The 15470-nt window shown below is 47.1% G+C and overlaps 1 protein-coding gene across 1 annotated transcript; it reads right to left on the bottom strand.

The window, feature by feature from the left end:
- Positions 1–3945: 3945 nt before the first annotated feature.
- On the bottom strand, positions 3946–14250 carry LOC136020620 (adenosylhomocysteinase-like). Its single transcript, XM_065691882.1, has 7 exons — positions 14099–14250; positions 13725–13913; positions 13110–13298; positions 8049–8161; positions 5394–5601; positions 4525–4612; positions 3946–4226 (listed from the first exon to the last, which is right to left on the bottom strand). Exons 4-7 carry the CDS (start codon positions 8106–8108, stop codon positions 4031–4033), a joined length of 552 nt encoding a protein of 183 aa, XP_065547954.1. The 5' UTR covers positions 8109–8161; positions 13110–13298; positions 13725–13913; positions 14099–14250; the 3' UTR covers positions 3946–4030.
- Between the last annotated feature and the right edge of the window lie 1220 nt (positions 14251–15470).

Genomic DNA, 15470 nt, shown 5'->3' with positions numbered 1-15470 from the left:
ACACCGCCAGTGATGGAGCACTCACAACCTCCCTGGGCAACCCATTCCAGTGCCTCACCACCCTAACAGGAAAGAATTTCCTCCTTAGATCCAATCTAAACTTCCCCTGTTTAAGTTTTAACCCGTTACCCCTTGTCCCGTCACTACAGTCCCTGATGAAGAGTCCCTCCCCAGCATCCCTATAGGCCCCCTTCAGGTACTGGAAGGCTGCTATGAGGTCCCCACGCAGCCTTCTCTTCTCCAGGCTGAACAGCCCCAACTTCCTCAGCCTGTCTTCATACGGGAGGTGCTCCAGCCCCTGATCATCCTCGTGGCCTCCTCTGGACTTGTTCCAGCAGTTCCATGTCCTTTGTATGTTGAGGACACCAGAACTGCACACAATGCTCCAGGTGAGGTCTCACAAGAGCAGAGTAGAGGGGCAGGATCACCTCCTTCGACCTGCTGGTCATGCTCCTTTTGATGCAGCCCAGGATACGGTTGCTTTCTGGGCTGCGAGCGCACACTGCAGCCGGCTCATGTTCATTTTCTCATTGACCAGCACCCCCAAGTCCTTCTCTGCAGGGCCGCTCTGAATCTCTTCTCTGCCCAGTCTGTAGCTGTACCTGGGATTGCACCGACCCAGGTGTAGGACCTTGCACTTGGCATGGTTGAACTTCATAAGGTTGGCATCAGCCCACCTCACAAGCGTGTCAAGGTCCCTCTGGATGGCATCCCTTCTCTCCAGCATATCAACCGGACCACACAGCTTGGTGTCATCGGCAAACTTGCTGAGGGCGCACTCAATCCCAGTGTCCATGTCAGCGACAAAGATGTTAAACAAGACCAATCCCAACACCGATCCCTGAGGGACACCACTCGTTACCAGTCTCCAGCCGGACATCGAGCCATTGACCACAACTCTTTGTGTGCGGCCGTCCAGCCAGTTCTTTATCCACCGAGTGGTCCATCCATCAAATTGATATCTCTCCAATTTAGAGAGAAGGATGTTGTGTGGGACAGTGTCAAACGCTTTGCACAAGTCCAGGTAGATGACATCAACTGCTTTACCCTTATCCATCAATTCTGTAGCCCCATCACAGAAGGCCACCTAATTGGTCAGGCAGGATTTGCCCTTAGTGAAGCCATGCTGGCTGTCACCAAGCACCTTGTTGTTTTTCATGTGCCTTAGCATGCTGTCCAGGAGAATGTGCTCCAAGATTTTACCAGGCACAGAGGTGAGACTGACTGGTCTGTAATTCCCCGGGTCTTCCATTTTCCCCTTCTTGAAAATGGGGGTTATATTTCCCTTTTTCCAGTCGTCGGGAACTTCACCTGACTTCCATGATTTTTCAAATATGATGGCCAGTGGCTTAGCAACTTCATTCGCCAGCTCCTTCAGGACCCGCAGATGGATTCCATCAGGTCCCACGGACTTGTGTGCTTTCAGATTTTGAAGGTGGTCTCGAACCAGATCCTCTCCTACAGTGGGCCCAAGGTCTTCATTTGCACAGTCCCTGCATCTACCTTCTAAGAACTGGGTGGTGCAGTCAGAGCCTTTGCCAGTGAAGACCGAGGCGAAAAAGTCATTCAGAACCTCAGCCTTCTCCAAATCCTGTGTAGCCGGTTCTCCCGAAAGTTTTCTCAGGGGGCCTGTTTTGTCCCTACTCTGTTTTTTGTTTGCTACGTACCTGTAGAATCCCTTCCTATTATCCTTAACATCCCTGGCTAGGTTTTAATTCTAACTGGGCCTTAGCCTTCCTAACCTGGTCCCTGGCTTCCCGGACAACATCCCTGTACTCTACCCAGGCCGCCTGTCCTTGCTTCCATTTTATAAAAGCCCCTTTTTTCCTTTGAATTTTCCTCAGCAGCTCCTTATCCATCCAAGGAGGTCTCCTGGCCCTCCTGCCGCACTTCCTTCTAGTTGGGATGCAGCACTCCTGAGCTTGCAGCAGGTGATCCTTGAATATCAACCAAGAGTCTTGGGCCCCCCTGCCCTCCAGGGCTATATCCCATGGAACCTTACTAAGCAGGCTCCTGAAGAGGCCAAAGTCTGCTCTTTTGAAGTCCAGGGCAGTGAGCTTGCTGCACGCTCTTCTCACTGTCCTGGGGATCTCAAATTCGACCATCTCATGATCGCTGCATCCAAGGCTTCCCTGTAGTACCACATTCTCAACAAGCCCTTCCCTGTTGGTGAGCACAAGGTCAAGCACGGCACCTCTCCTTGTCGGCTCCTCTATTACTTGCAGAAGGAAGTTGTCTTCCACACAATCGAGGAACCTCCTGGATTGCTTGTGCCGTGCAGTGCCATCATTCCAACAGATGTCAGGGTGGTTGAAATCCCCCATGAGAACAAGGGCCTGCGAGCGTGAGGCTTTTCCTATCTGTCTGTAGAGTGCTTCATCCACAGAGACCTCTTGATCAGGCGGCCTGTAACAGATCCCCACAGTAATGTCTCCCATGGCTGTTCTCCCTTTAACCCTGACCCACAAACTCTCTGTAAACTGCTCACCTGCCCCCAGACAGAGTTCCATACTCTCCAGCCTATCCCTAACATAAAGGGCAACTCCCCCTCCCCACCTGCCAGGCCTGTCCTTTCTAAAGAGCCTGTAACCTTCCATTCCAACACTCCAGTCATAGGAGCCATCCCACCATGTTTCTGTGATGCCTATTATATCATACCCCCGTAGATGTGCGCACATCTCTAATTCCTCTTGTTTGTTCCCCATGCTACGGGCGTTTGTATAGAGGCATCTGAGACGAGCTCCAATTGAAGCCAGCTCGTTGGCTGGAGCAGCTGGAATATATCTACATTGTTCCGAGCATTTATTATAGGTGCTGGCAACTGACTGGGTGTGTTGGGATGGAATGATGCCCCCCTCCCCCAACACATCTGGTTTAAAGCCTCCTTGACCAGTCTGGCTAGCCTCCTACTAAAACTGTTCTTCCCCTTCTTTACCAGAGCAGCTCCACCAGCCCCCAGTAGACCTGGCCTACTAACTTCAGTCTTATGTTCAAGACACCCAAACCCCTGACTATGACACCACCCTTTTAACCATCTATTGACCTGGCCAATCCTCCTAGCTTTTTCTTGGTCCTCCCCTGTGTCCTGGAGAATTGACGAAAAGACTATCTGAGTACCGGAGCCCCTAACCACCTCTCCCAGGGCTCTGTAGTCTTTCTTTATGGTCCCCAGTCTACTACTACCTATATCCCTAGCACCCACATGGATCACCAGGAGCAGGTAATAGTCCGTGGAACTTACTAGAGCAGGCAGCCTCTCTGTAACATCCCTGATCCGTGCCCCTGGTAGGCAGCACACCTCCCTCGAGACGGGGTCAGGCCGACAGACGAGTGCTTCCGTCCCTGTCAAAGTGGAGTCCCCTATTACTACAACCCGCCGCTTTTTCTTTGTAGCGCCAGTAGAAATCTTAACCCGTGCATAATCCGGCTGTTTGTGGTGCAAGTGTGTTTCCCCGTTAGTCTCCTGCAGGACAGCAAAGCGGTTCTGCGTGGGGACAACAGATTTAGGAGGAAGCTCCTTGCTTTTAACTGTCCTTTTCCTCCTTCTTTTGTTATTTTTCTTTGTCACCATTTCCCAATTTCCCAGGTTGGCGGCCTCCTTCTTTCCTCCATGAGCTGGAGGGGAAGCTTGAGGCCCCCGCACAGTATGGGGCTGGAGCAAGCAGCCCTGCTTCCTCTCAGCTACCCTGACATCTTGCAGCCCGCTAATAGCATTCCACAGCTCAGCCCCTGCTGCAGGAGGGCCTCCATCAGGGAGCACCGAGCGCAGCCCTGCCCGTCGTGCTCCTTTCCCTCACCAGACCAGCGCAGGCACCCTCTACACCCCGAGCTCTGCACTGCAGCCTCCCCTCTCATCGGCTCTGTCTGGGTGCCTACGCTGGGCACCGCCGGGGCAGCCAGAGCAGAGCTCCCAGAGCGGGCCCTGGTCATAGAACGGGTGCTCACCATCCCGCTCGCCTGCCCGCGTACACTGCCTCGTCCCGCTCTGTTCGCTGCGCTCCTGGTCGCTCGCGCTCCCTGGGGCAGGTTTTTACCCACTCAGGGCTGGTGCTGCTGATCCTGGCCGCTCCCCCCGTGAGTCCCTGCTCGCGACCGTGGAGCTGCCGACTCCTGGGCAGGTCCTGTCGAGGACTTGAAGCTCCCTCGGTGGCTCTGGCCGCTCTGAGTTGAGGCTCCAGGACGCTGATCTCTGCCCCGCTCCGGTGTTGAAGGCGTCCTCTCTCGAGCTGCTCACCTCAGCAATTCAAAAACTAATTAAATCTACCATCTTAATTTTTATGGAGAATAAGAGCATGAGAGCTATTTATCCCTCTACACCTTTTGTTTCCCCATCATCACATGCTGTAAGACAGGAACAACTGCAACATGGCAGCATCCAACTGAACCGAAAGACCAAAGCCCCAGTTTCTCACTAAATAGATGCTAAATTCTGATGTCCTGCAATGATTATCTACGTTAACCCTCACCATATTGCTGACAAGTTATGACTGTATTTTTTCACCAAAGCAAGTGGCTAGACCATACCTGCCCTGAACAATGTCAGTGCAGCCAGTGGTGGTAACAAAGATATTGCCTTCTTTGCAGGCCTCCTCCATGGTCGTAACTTCATAACCTGAGAAGAGAAAATGTTATTCCTCTATCCAGCACAAGCACTTATTAAAAAATGAGATACAGTATTTCAAGAAGAAAAGTATGCAAAAAGAATAAGAAGAGTCTGTCCCACCACCTGACCTATGTGGGATGCAAAGTATAAGCATACTTGTCTTACTAAATACAAACATAGCGTCAAAATATCTACCCCTCACCCATCTCCAGTCTGTAGATCTATACATTCAATGCCTTATGGTTGCGGGTGTAGTATCTGGCACAGCACTCAAACTGGATTCAGGAGTCAAGTTTGCAAAGGGAATTACACCCACAACACCGGCAGGTTCTAGTCAGGTATGGAAAGAAATGGGATAAACTGGTACTAAGTACAATTACGCAGTCACTCACATGAAGAGAAGGAGCACAGCTTCCAGAGCGTGCCATGAGCACAGCTGGAACGGCAGAGAGCACGGCATCTTAATGCATGCTGGAGGTTAGAGTGACACAACTTGAAGGTAACAAAGCCGTCCTAAAGCAGGCTTACCATGTTATGACATAGTGGCCCTACCCTACTACAGCCTCTATATCCTTGACTGCAAAGACATCTTCAAGGCCTGCACTAATAAACTCCTTCCCTAACTGCCAGGAAAGAATTCCTACAGTTAAACTGGAGTCACCTCTACCTCAACAGGGATGGAGCTGAAACCCACTAAAACTTCCTTGGCCAGCTATCACTTGATGCTCTACACTGCCGCACACACACCTCTGACACATGCATTAATTTCTACAGCTCCTTCAGTTCTTACCTTCCATGGCTGCCTGCAGTGCGTTGATGGGATCAATTTCAGTGATGATGACTCTGGCTCCAAAGCTCCGCAGGGCCTGAGCGCAGCCTTTGCCCACATCACCATAACCCGCCACAACTGCTACTTTCCCAGCAATCATGACATCTGTCGCACGCTTGATGCCATCGATAAGGGACTCTCTACAACCATAAAGGTTATCAAACTTGCTCTGAGGAAGAAAAAGGAGCAGTTTCAGAGCAGATGCAAGTAAACATTCTTTAAAGAAACAATTGACTCATGCTTGTAGCACAAACCAGGATGCTGTGTACACAGGCAGATCCGAGTTCCTTGACCTGATGTCCACCAGTTCTTTGCTGCTGTTTATCAGACAACGAACTGAACAAGCAGACAAAAAACAATGCCAGCAGAATATCTGAACAACTTATTATCATCTTTGCAAGACACATGCACCGTGAAGAAGCAGCAAGGTGCCCACATGAACCATGAGAAACTGGTTCCTGCAGTCCAGGAAGATCAAAATAGCATCTTCTCCCAGGAAGAGTTACACTAATGCTGCCAGAGTGCTCAGATTTAGAAAAATCCAGAAAAGAGCCATTCACAACACTGGTCCCTCCAACCAAAGACCCCTGGATTTCATCTCCTAATGCCCCATTGCAAAACATTCCCCTACTGTAACATTAACACAAGCTTAACAGCCAGACCTCCAAATCAAAGTTCCTATGCTAAGTCAGATGACAAATAATACTCCATTTGAACATAGAACTAACCTCAGAAACATGTTGCTGTACTGAGTTTTGTAATGCCCCTGCCTTTTCTCTTTGGGCCCTTTGTTCTGACCAGGAGTGTGGGAGTATAAGCAGATTTGATTATCTGAAGAGCTACAGAAGTCAAGAAGTTAAAACCATCTGGCTACTATACTTCCCAACACAGGGTATGAAGAACTCACCACTCACAACAAACTTCTGGCCTCAAAGCCTGCCCTGCTGGTGCTACCGAGCATGTGTACGGTGGTGTAAGCTGTAGACTGAATTCCAAACTATAACAAATTTTTTACAATAAAAGCACAAATTCCGTAAGTATATAGATTTATAATAAAAATAATAATACTGTGACTATGACTCCAATACACCATCTGAGTAAGTTACCAGGTATACGGGCATGCTACTCGCAGCTTCAGAGGCAGGCCGAGGACTAATGTGTAAGAACTTACACTTCAGATCTACAAGATCCTCACTCAGCACTTGTAAGTCTTATCACAGGCACACTTGCCATTAATATTTCAGAAAATTTGTGTCCTTCAGAACAGCAAGCTAGTGCCAGTTGGTAATGCTGTTTTCTAGTCCTCCAGCAGATCTTCTTTGCATTATAAGCCTTCTTACGGAGGAAAACAGCATTGTCAGATTTGATTCCTCATCACCAAATCCCCCAATTACAGAGTCTTCCAGGTGCCTGTGTACTTCCATGCAGGCAAGTTAAGAGAGTGCCAGATGCAGATATCTGTCCCAACACAAAAATACATTTGAGTGGCAAGAGGGAAGAACAGAACTGGATGCTGCCTACTTCTCTCTCCAAACACTAGTATAGGAACCTGGCAACCAACATAAATATCTAACTGGTAGAGCAGGAGTTGTCAGCTCAGTTGCATGTCTTCCTGGAGATGCACAACTGTGCTTAGTACCAATCTTTTACTGGATAAATAACAAACAGCCCTTGAAAGTGAGCACTTGCTTGGCACTAGAATAAAGTGAGCTTAACCCAAATCCATTCAAGCTTTTTTAGAAACAGATGAATTTCCAAATCTACTAAAGAGTATTAATAGTTATTCTGCAGGAAGCATAAATCTAGGTGAAAAGGATGCAAAGAGAAAAAGCTTCCTCCAAGAACGAGTGCATTCCAGCCCACTAGCTATGAAAACAATGCCAGATGCCTCTTTGTGAGCAGAAAGGAGATACTCTTAGGGCAGCAAACTGCAGAGAAAGGAGGCCAAACAGTCAGTGAGAACTGCCATGCCCAACAGGATAATGTTAGTATGGTAACTTGAAATAGATTTAGCAACTGGACTTTAAACATGTACATGCATAAAGCCTTAAGCACACCTGTAATTACCACTATAATTCACCTGCATTCAAATAGCACCAGCACTCTTTGAACACCATTCCCCCTCATCCCCGAATTCACTGGGATTTGTCTCAGGAAGCAGTAATACATCTAAGAACAGAATAAATACCTCCTGCCCTGTCCTTTGCAACTGCTGCTCAGAGATATCAGACCTTTTACCAGCCACAAGCTTATGCACACTCCTTTTTCCATCTGGTATCCACCACTTACCTGTGGCCTTTAAGCTACTCAAGAGTGAGGACATGTCCCTTCCCATAGGAACTGTACCCCAGGAGCCATGATCTCCATAGGTGTTTTCACATCAAGATGTAGAAGAATGCATGCCCTTACATATAAAAAAAGCTCTTCATATTCTAACAATATGGCATGTCCCATTAGAGACACCATGGGCTCACTTCAAGGATGTGGCAAAAATCTGTTCAGTACCAGATCAAGAATAGCTCCGCAAGAGAAGCAATACTTGCACGGAAATGCTGACATCCCCACACTGAACTGGTCAGACAGCAGAACATAGCAGAAGGGCTCTAGATGCATTACCTTGGTGACAGAGTCATTTACATTGACAGCTGGCACTTTTAGGGTCCCATTGGCCTTCATCTTGTACAGGTTGTGAACTCCAGTGGTTGTCTCTTCTGAAACACCTCTAATTCCTGTGGGGAGAATAAGAGGATTCACCTTAGTTGGAGTTCGCAGTGCTGCAAACCAACACATCCAAGCACTGGGAGCGAATTCCAGAGGCCTAACAAACCCTTTGCAGGAAGCAGGGAAGAGGTAAGAACCCTCATTTTGGTCCACAAACAGTACTTCGAAACTTCAAGCAAGTTTCTTTCCCCATAAGGCAATTAAAAGAGCAGGACAAAATATTCTTTGGAAAAACAGAAGGGACCAGCTCAAGATGCACACCTCCAGCTGAGCCACCGGCTTTGCCCAGAGGGCAATCAAAGCTGTCGGCCATGGACAGGGACAACTTCCACCAGACCAGGTTGCTCCAAACCCAGTCCAACCTGGTCCCAAACACTCATAACAGAATTTGTACCAGTCTCAGTGGAGTTTAAAAGCCACTACATTTCCCTTTTCCTTCCCAGAGCACCAGGTTGAAGCACTGGCACTCTCTGTCACAAGAAGGAAATGAGACCAACTAAGCCAGAAGTAAACGGAGTAGATATTAGGCTGATTTATACCCAGAGGTCTGTAATCCCAAACCTCACACCAAGCCTACAGTACCTGCACTTCCCAGAGGGTTACCTGAAGAGAGAACAAATTCAGGCTTCAGCACAGTTAGGACTTACTTAGAGGGGACAGAGCAGTTAAACAACATTGCCTCGTGCACAGCTAAATACAGCATCTGTAGTTAAGTTACCCAAAAGTATCAATATCCCAGTGCAACTGCTTAGACCAAGTACAATCATCCCTATGTGAAGGAAATCGGGGGGAGGTCACAGCAGAAACCTCCAGTTCAAACCCGTCCTCTCTCTCCTCAGGTGTATCTGGCAAGCAGGAGACACACTTATCCTTCAAAAGCTCTCCAGGCTGACTTTCCTAAGCTTAGTGCAATTTTAAAGACAGTCTGCTACGTGAACCTCACATCAGACACACCAGCAGGTTCCCTTCTCTGAAGGCCACCTGCCTGCTGCCCCCAGGTGACATTTAGAACTGCTCTAAACTGCTTTGCAACTCCACTGAAAGTCCTGCCTACACCACTCAACTTCAATGCCAGAGTGACTTCAGTGACTGCTAAGGGCCTACACTAAGGAAAAGGTTGAATTACACTGAAAAAGCCTTGCTAAGCACTTGGCTCCCCTGTATTTCTTACCTGGTCAATGAGCAAGTCTGCATCAATGGATCACAAGTGATCCAATCTTCTCTACCGTTTCTCAATAGCAGTCTTCTGCACAGATGCCAGAGACCGCCCTTGCACAAGTTCAGATGACTTTCTCCTTTGTTCAGTTCTACTTCAACCATTCCTACCTTTAATCTTACTTCTAAGGGCATTTAATTTAGTGGAATAAGCCCAAAGTAACAAGGCCATTCTGCCCTCCAACAGCAGGCATGATGAGAGAGAGAAAAAGCTTGCTGAGCATTTCCACACAGCTATTTAACACATCTCCTAGATGAAGTAGGCTTGAATAGCCCTACTTTCGACTGTTAGCTGCACACTAGTACTGAATTAACTTCTATTTAAATTAGAAGCTGCTGAAGCTTAGAAGACAGGCAGTTCCCTTTGAAATTAGCCCAGAAAACTTGATCAGCCTTTAAATGACAAGTAGCCTTTTCAGATGCTGCATGCCAAAATGCCTCCTCTGCTCACAGTAAAGTCTTCCCACACACTGTGCATGCTCTTCTAATGTTGCTTTTGTCCTACCTCTCACCCAAAGAGGTAAAATATCACCGCAAGCCCTTAGGATATATTAGCCTCTGTTATCATCAAGATAATAAAAACAGATGCTACACAGCTTCATTTAAGCAGTGTTTGCATCAAAGGGCTAAGCAAGGAACTTCATTAAATGAGATCAAGACTACTCAGTGGTACCATTCTGGAAGTTCTGTTGTTTCTAAGGAGCAATGGACTGAAAGGTTGAACAGATCAAGTTCTGTCACACTCCTGAGACCAGTCTTTAATTAGTTTACTAAATTAAAAGCACATAGTGCACACATTCTGGCACATATGGCATCCTGTCTAGACTCTACAAATACAGTAGAAAAGCTATCCCCATGAATTCAGGGAGCAATCCCAGGCAGCAGGGATGTTTATCATCAATGGCAGACTAGAGATAGATGGCCAAGACAGGAGACACTTCAACAGCCACTGCCCTGCTGCACCATACTATACCAGTCCCTTCCACACCAGGACCACACGAGTAAGAAGGAGCAAAGGGCTGCAGGGGACAAAACAGAAGACAGCAGGAGGGATTGAAGTGTGAAAGGAGCTCAGCACGAGGACCCAGAAGAACAAGGACATCAACTGAGGTGCTTCATGTGCATGGCAAAGAAGCAACTCTGCGAAAGAGTATGAATGTGGAAAATGCATTTTTTTGGCCTCTGACAATGCCAGGAAGACACAGAGGCATGATCAGCTGTGGTATGGCAGGAACACAGGAGATCATGAACATCAGACAGAGGCAATCTAGAAAGAAGACCTTTGGCAGAAGAGAGGATCCCAGCATGGCTTAGCAGACACCAATGAAAACCTCTCATTACAGTTCAAGTAAGATGTTGACTGTTGGATTACTAGGGACATCAGGCTGAGGATGAAGGAGAAGCTGAGGCCTGTTACACAGAAGCAGCTTCCTCTCTTCCTGCTGCCCCTACCCACATCAGCACACAGATGTGGAGCAGCCCCAGACTTTTCCCCTCACACAGCCATATCCATGGGTGGCCACCTTCAAATTTTGCCCCCATAGCTTCCTCTTAAAGCAGTGCAAGAATAAGCACTGATCCAGAAGGTTTTCACAGCAACCTCACCTCTACGGACCTAGAATGAATATTAGTACACCGCACTGTATCAGTATAATCTCCACCACATATCACTTTCCAATGTTCTTCACATCCCAGATCAAGCGTGCCCTTTAGCAACACTGGGTGTCTGCAGCTTGCAGCAGCACAGACGATGGACACTGGGAGAGCTCAGGAGAAGCCACGTCTGGGAGGCACAGGTCAGCTCCTGTAGGTCATGCCAAATTCTATTCAGATAAATCCTTTTACATAAACATGTGCCAGCAACACCACACTGATCAGTTTTTTAGTTTGTTTCACTAACTTACACTGAAGATAAGCTAAAGCAAGAGCCCCGATCCTGACTCCATCAGCATCTTGACTAACAAGCTGGATGAGTCAATGCCTTGTAGTTTATAAGGTAGAAAACTGTTCCCTTTCCAAGAAAGGTTACAAGTTGCCATGACTTCACCCAGAAGTGCGTTAAGATGATCAAGAAAAAGCATTAATGGTAAAAATATTAACTGCAAGCAGACATTGAACAATTCTAAAACACAGCCCATTTCCAGGAAGGCTGAAAGCCTTGGCAAGCCAGCTGTACCACTGGTGCAGGTTATGGGCACTGTGAATGATGGCCAGGACAGGTCACTGCAGCTTATCGGTCCTGCCTGACCAATTTGGTGGCCTTCTACGACGGGGCTACAGAACTGATGGACAAGGGTAAAGCAGTTGATGTCATCTACCTGGACTTGAGCAAAGCGTTTGGCACTGTCCCACACAACATCCTTCTCTCTAAATTGGAGAGATATCAATTTGATGGATGGACCACTCGGTGGATAAAGAACTGGCTGGACGGCCGCACACAAAGAGTTGTGGTCAATGGCTCAATGTCCGGCTGGAGACCGGTAACGAGTGGTGTCCCTCAGGGATCGGTGTTGGGACCGGTCTTGTTTAACATCTTCGTCGCTGACATGGACACTGGGATTGAGTGCGCCCTCAGCAAGTTTGCCGATGACACCAAGCTGTGTGGTCCGGTTGATACGCTGGAGGGAAGGGATGCCATCCAGAGGGACCTTGACACGCTTGTGAGGTGGGCTGATGCCAACCTTATGAAGTTCAACCACGACAAGTGCAAGGTCCTACACCTGGGTCAGAGCAATCCCAGGCACAGCTACAGACTGGGCAAAGAAGAGATTCAGAGCAGCCCTGCAGAGAAGGACTTGGGGGTGCTGGTCGATGAGAAATTGAACATGAGCCAGCAGTGTGCGCTCGCAGCCCAGAAACCAACCGTATCCTGGGCTGCATCAAAAGGAGCGTGTGAGACCTCACCTGGAGCACTGTGTGCAGTTCTGGTGTCCTCAACATAAAAAGGACATGGAACTGTTGGAACAAGTCCAGAGGAGGCCACGAGGATGATCAGGGACTGGAGCACCTCCCGTATGAAGACAGGCTGAGGAAGTTGGGTTTGTTCAGCCTGGAGAAGAGAAGGCTTCATGGAGACCTCATAGCAGCCTTCCAGTACCTGAAGGGGGCCTATAGGGATGCTGGGGAGGGACTCTTCGTCAGGGACTGTAGTGATGGGACAAGGGGTAACGGGTTAAAACTTAAACAGGGGAAGTTTAAATTGGATCTAAGGAGGAAATTCTTTCCTGTTAGGGTGGTGAGGCACTGGAATGGGTTGCCCAGGGAGGTTGTGAGCGCTCCATCACTGGCGGTTTTCAAGGCCAGGTTGGATGAAGCCTTGTGTGGGATGGTTTAGTGTGAGGTGTCCCTGCCCATGGCAGGGGGGTTGGAACTGGATGGTCTTAAGCTCCTGTCCAACCCTAACTATTCTATGATTCTATGAATATATTGCTTACATGAGTGGTTTCAGTGTCCATGCTTAGCACTGACTGACATGCTCTCGCATCCTGTATGTGGTACATTCTGGCCTGTGAAAAGTACAGCCCTCCTTGAGCAATGCTTTCAGCCTAGTACTGTGATGCCATCAGCAAAAATAAAGGTCAACAATTTTTCATGCCATAAAAATGAAAAGGAAGTTTTCAAGACTGCACAATGCTTATTCAGGCTTAATAATTGCTTAATAAAACAATTAATTAAAATAAAAGTACCCTTACACTTAGGAAATGCAGAGTTGCTGAAAGGGAAAGCAAGAGGAAAACCTACCCCTGTCTCTGTTAGCAGAGGCAGATGGACCATGTGTCAAGTAGGTCTTCCAGAATGTCGTATCCAGCCATCTGGCAAGCAGCAATTGGTTTGGATGCTGTAGCTCCAGACTTCTTCCTCTCCCTTTGTCCTCGCATCATCCCCCTGATTCACATTAATACAAGATCCATTTGGTTGCTGCTCCCAGTCCTTGACATACACAATGGAGGACAAAGACCCAGGAGAACACAGAGAGAAAAAGCAGTACAATTCTTCCAGTACCTGCATCTTTCTTTTCTGTATGGCTTGTACATACCAAACACCTCATGAATCAAACTATATAGAAAGCCATGGGATCCTCCACATGCTCTCCAATGCATGAGGCTTTTAGCCACATCCCTGAAGCCCACAGTCAGCAGTGCCTAGGAAAAGCCTTGACTCAGGCCATGGCTGCTGTTTAGCATGCAGCCCTCAACAGTTTCAGCGCAAGGACAGATGATACACCAACATCACAGCAGCAGCAAGATGCTAACTGTGCATTCCAACCAGACACCCATACAATCACAGCATCTGTTATGGTAGCTTCATGCCTCAGATTGCTGGCCTACACGAATGGACAAGCCAGACCCTCAATACCTGACCATGCTGTGTCCCTGCTCCATCTTCTGCCTCCAGGCCATGATAGTGTGGCACTTCTTTACTTTAGAAGTGGGAGCCAGAGCACGGCTGCACTCTTCCTCCTCTCCCCTTAGCCATCAGTCTTCTTCCCTTTCCTGAGCAGGTGGCTGGAGTCCAGCTGCAGCATATATGGGATCAGTGAGTGCTCTGGGAATGCAAGGAAAGGAAATGGTTTCCAGCCGTAGAAGTGGATAAAAGAGAAGCAACCCCAAGACCTTAGCTGCTACAAGCATATGTCATCCTTGGCAGAAGGGCTCTGGGGCTAATCAGAAGCTCCTGGCAAAGAAACCAAGCAAAGGAACCCAGCAAAGGAGCCAGCAAGAGGCACTTACCTCACCCGAAGCTCATTAACCTTTTTTAATCCCTCCCAAATTTGACAGAAACCCAGCACTCAGTAGCTTGATTTTAGCGTTGGATGCTCAAATGTTCTGGTGGTGTTGCCCAAAGAGGACTCTGTCTCACGAGGCCATGAGATCTCATGCCCCTGGAGGAGGCAAAATATCTAGTTAGAAAAACCTAATTTTTGGGTGGGTGGGTGTTCTTTTGGAAAACCTGGAAACCCCATTAAGCCACACATGATGCTCATTCATGCCTCCAAAAAAGGAAGGTACCTAACCAGTCAACTTCCCTCTGTGAGTCTGGGTCTGTAGAAGTAACCTGCTATCAAGACTATACTGAATATAGTCTCTAGTCCAGCAATTCAGCTGTCACCTTAAAGTCTGGCTGGAAGTGAACTCTTCTCAGCTACATGGCTGAGGTGAGTAAAAGATTTGTTATTTAAGTGGATGTTTTGCTTTTATTAATAAACTTCTTATTTTCCACAGTTTTTCTAAATTACAACAGAATATTTAAAGAAGATACAGTTCCCGAGAGAACTGTACACGTGATATGGATTTGTTTTGCAAACTAAAATGAAAATACAGAGAAAGCTATAGTTTAAAGATTCTGCTTATGTGTATACATAACGATATCTATCATTTACTTTCAAAATAATAGCACTGGTCAGTTGAAATATGAGTAACCACTCACCGGTGTTTGTGAAACAAAACATGAATATATTAAAAATTGAGAGAATGAGTTTAGTTACATGAAAATACCAATTTCTGCAACTCTTCTTTAGGAGCAAGATAGTGTTTTCTGCTTTTTAAATTACCCAATTGCCAGTAAAAATTGGATAGTTAAGACTTATAAATATCTTTCCATATGAAACATGCTTTCACTTCTTTTAGAGTTTTGTCTCATATTGGCCGCAAATTCTTTATGTTATAGAGAAAAATAAGTAGTTTCTTTGTTGTGGAGAGTTAAATCTTGTTTTCTGTTTCAGGAGTGACTTCATTGAATGTAAGATCATTTTTTTAAGCTATTTCTGAAATGTTTTGTTACCCGCTTCCAGTATCAGCAACTCTTTATTTAATGCATCATATGTTCATATTTATACACGATAATTTTACAATGTGCGTAAACTTCTGCATCCTGTAGACTCTGATGGCAGTAACAAGGATCAGATGTCTCTTTCTTGGACAGAAAATAAGCAGGTGGGAGTGCTGATATTTGCAGGATTTAATGGAGAGGTCATTAAATATGATGCTTGATTTTGCCTGCGCAGTGCTGTGGCTCTCACACAAACGCCAGAGAAGTTTCACGCTTTAAGGTTCATTCTGGTGAGTTTCCAAGAATGCTCACTCCATTTGTTAAAGGAAGGTG

This window comes from Lathamus discolor, chromosome 11 (assembly GCF_037157495.1).
Source record: "Lathamus discolor isolate bLatDis1 chromosome 11, bLatDis1.hap1, whole genome shotgun sequence".
In the NCBI taxonomy this organism is placed as follows: Eukaryota; Metazoa; Chordata; class Aves; order Psittaciformes; family Psittacidae; genus Lathamus; species Lathamus discolor.
This window is presented reverse-complemented; position numbering and strand designations above follow the sequence as displayed.

Coding starts and splice junctions, on each gene's coding strand:
- LOC136020620 (XM_065691882.1), bottom strand. CDS start 8,108: ATGAAGGCCAATGGGACCCTAAAAGTGCCAGCTGTCAATGTAAATGAC. Junction 5,602..8,048: donor TAAATGACTCTGTCACCAAG/GTAATGCATCTA, acceptor TTTCTTCCTCAG/AGCAAGTTTGATAACCTTTA. Junction 4,227..4,524: donor ACTGACATTGTTCAGGGCAG/GTATGGTCTAGC, acceptor TGAGGTGAGCAG/CTCGAGAGAGGACGCCTTCA.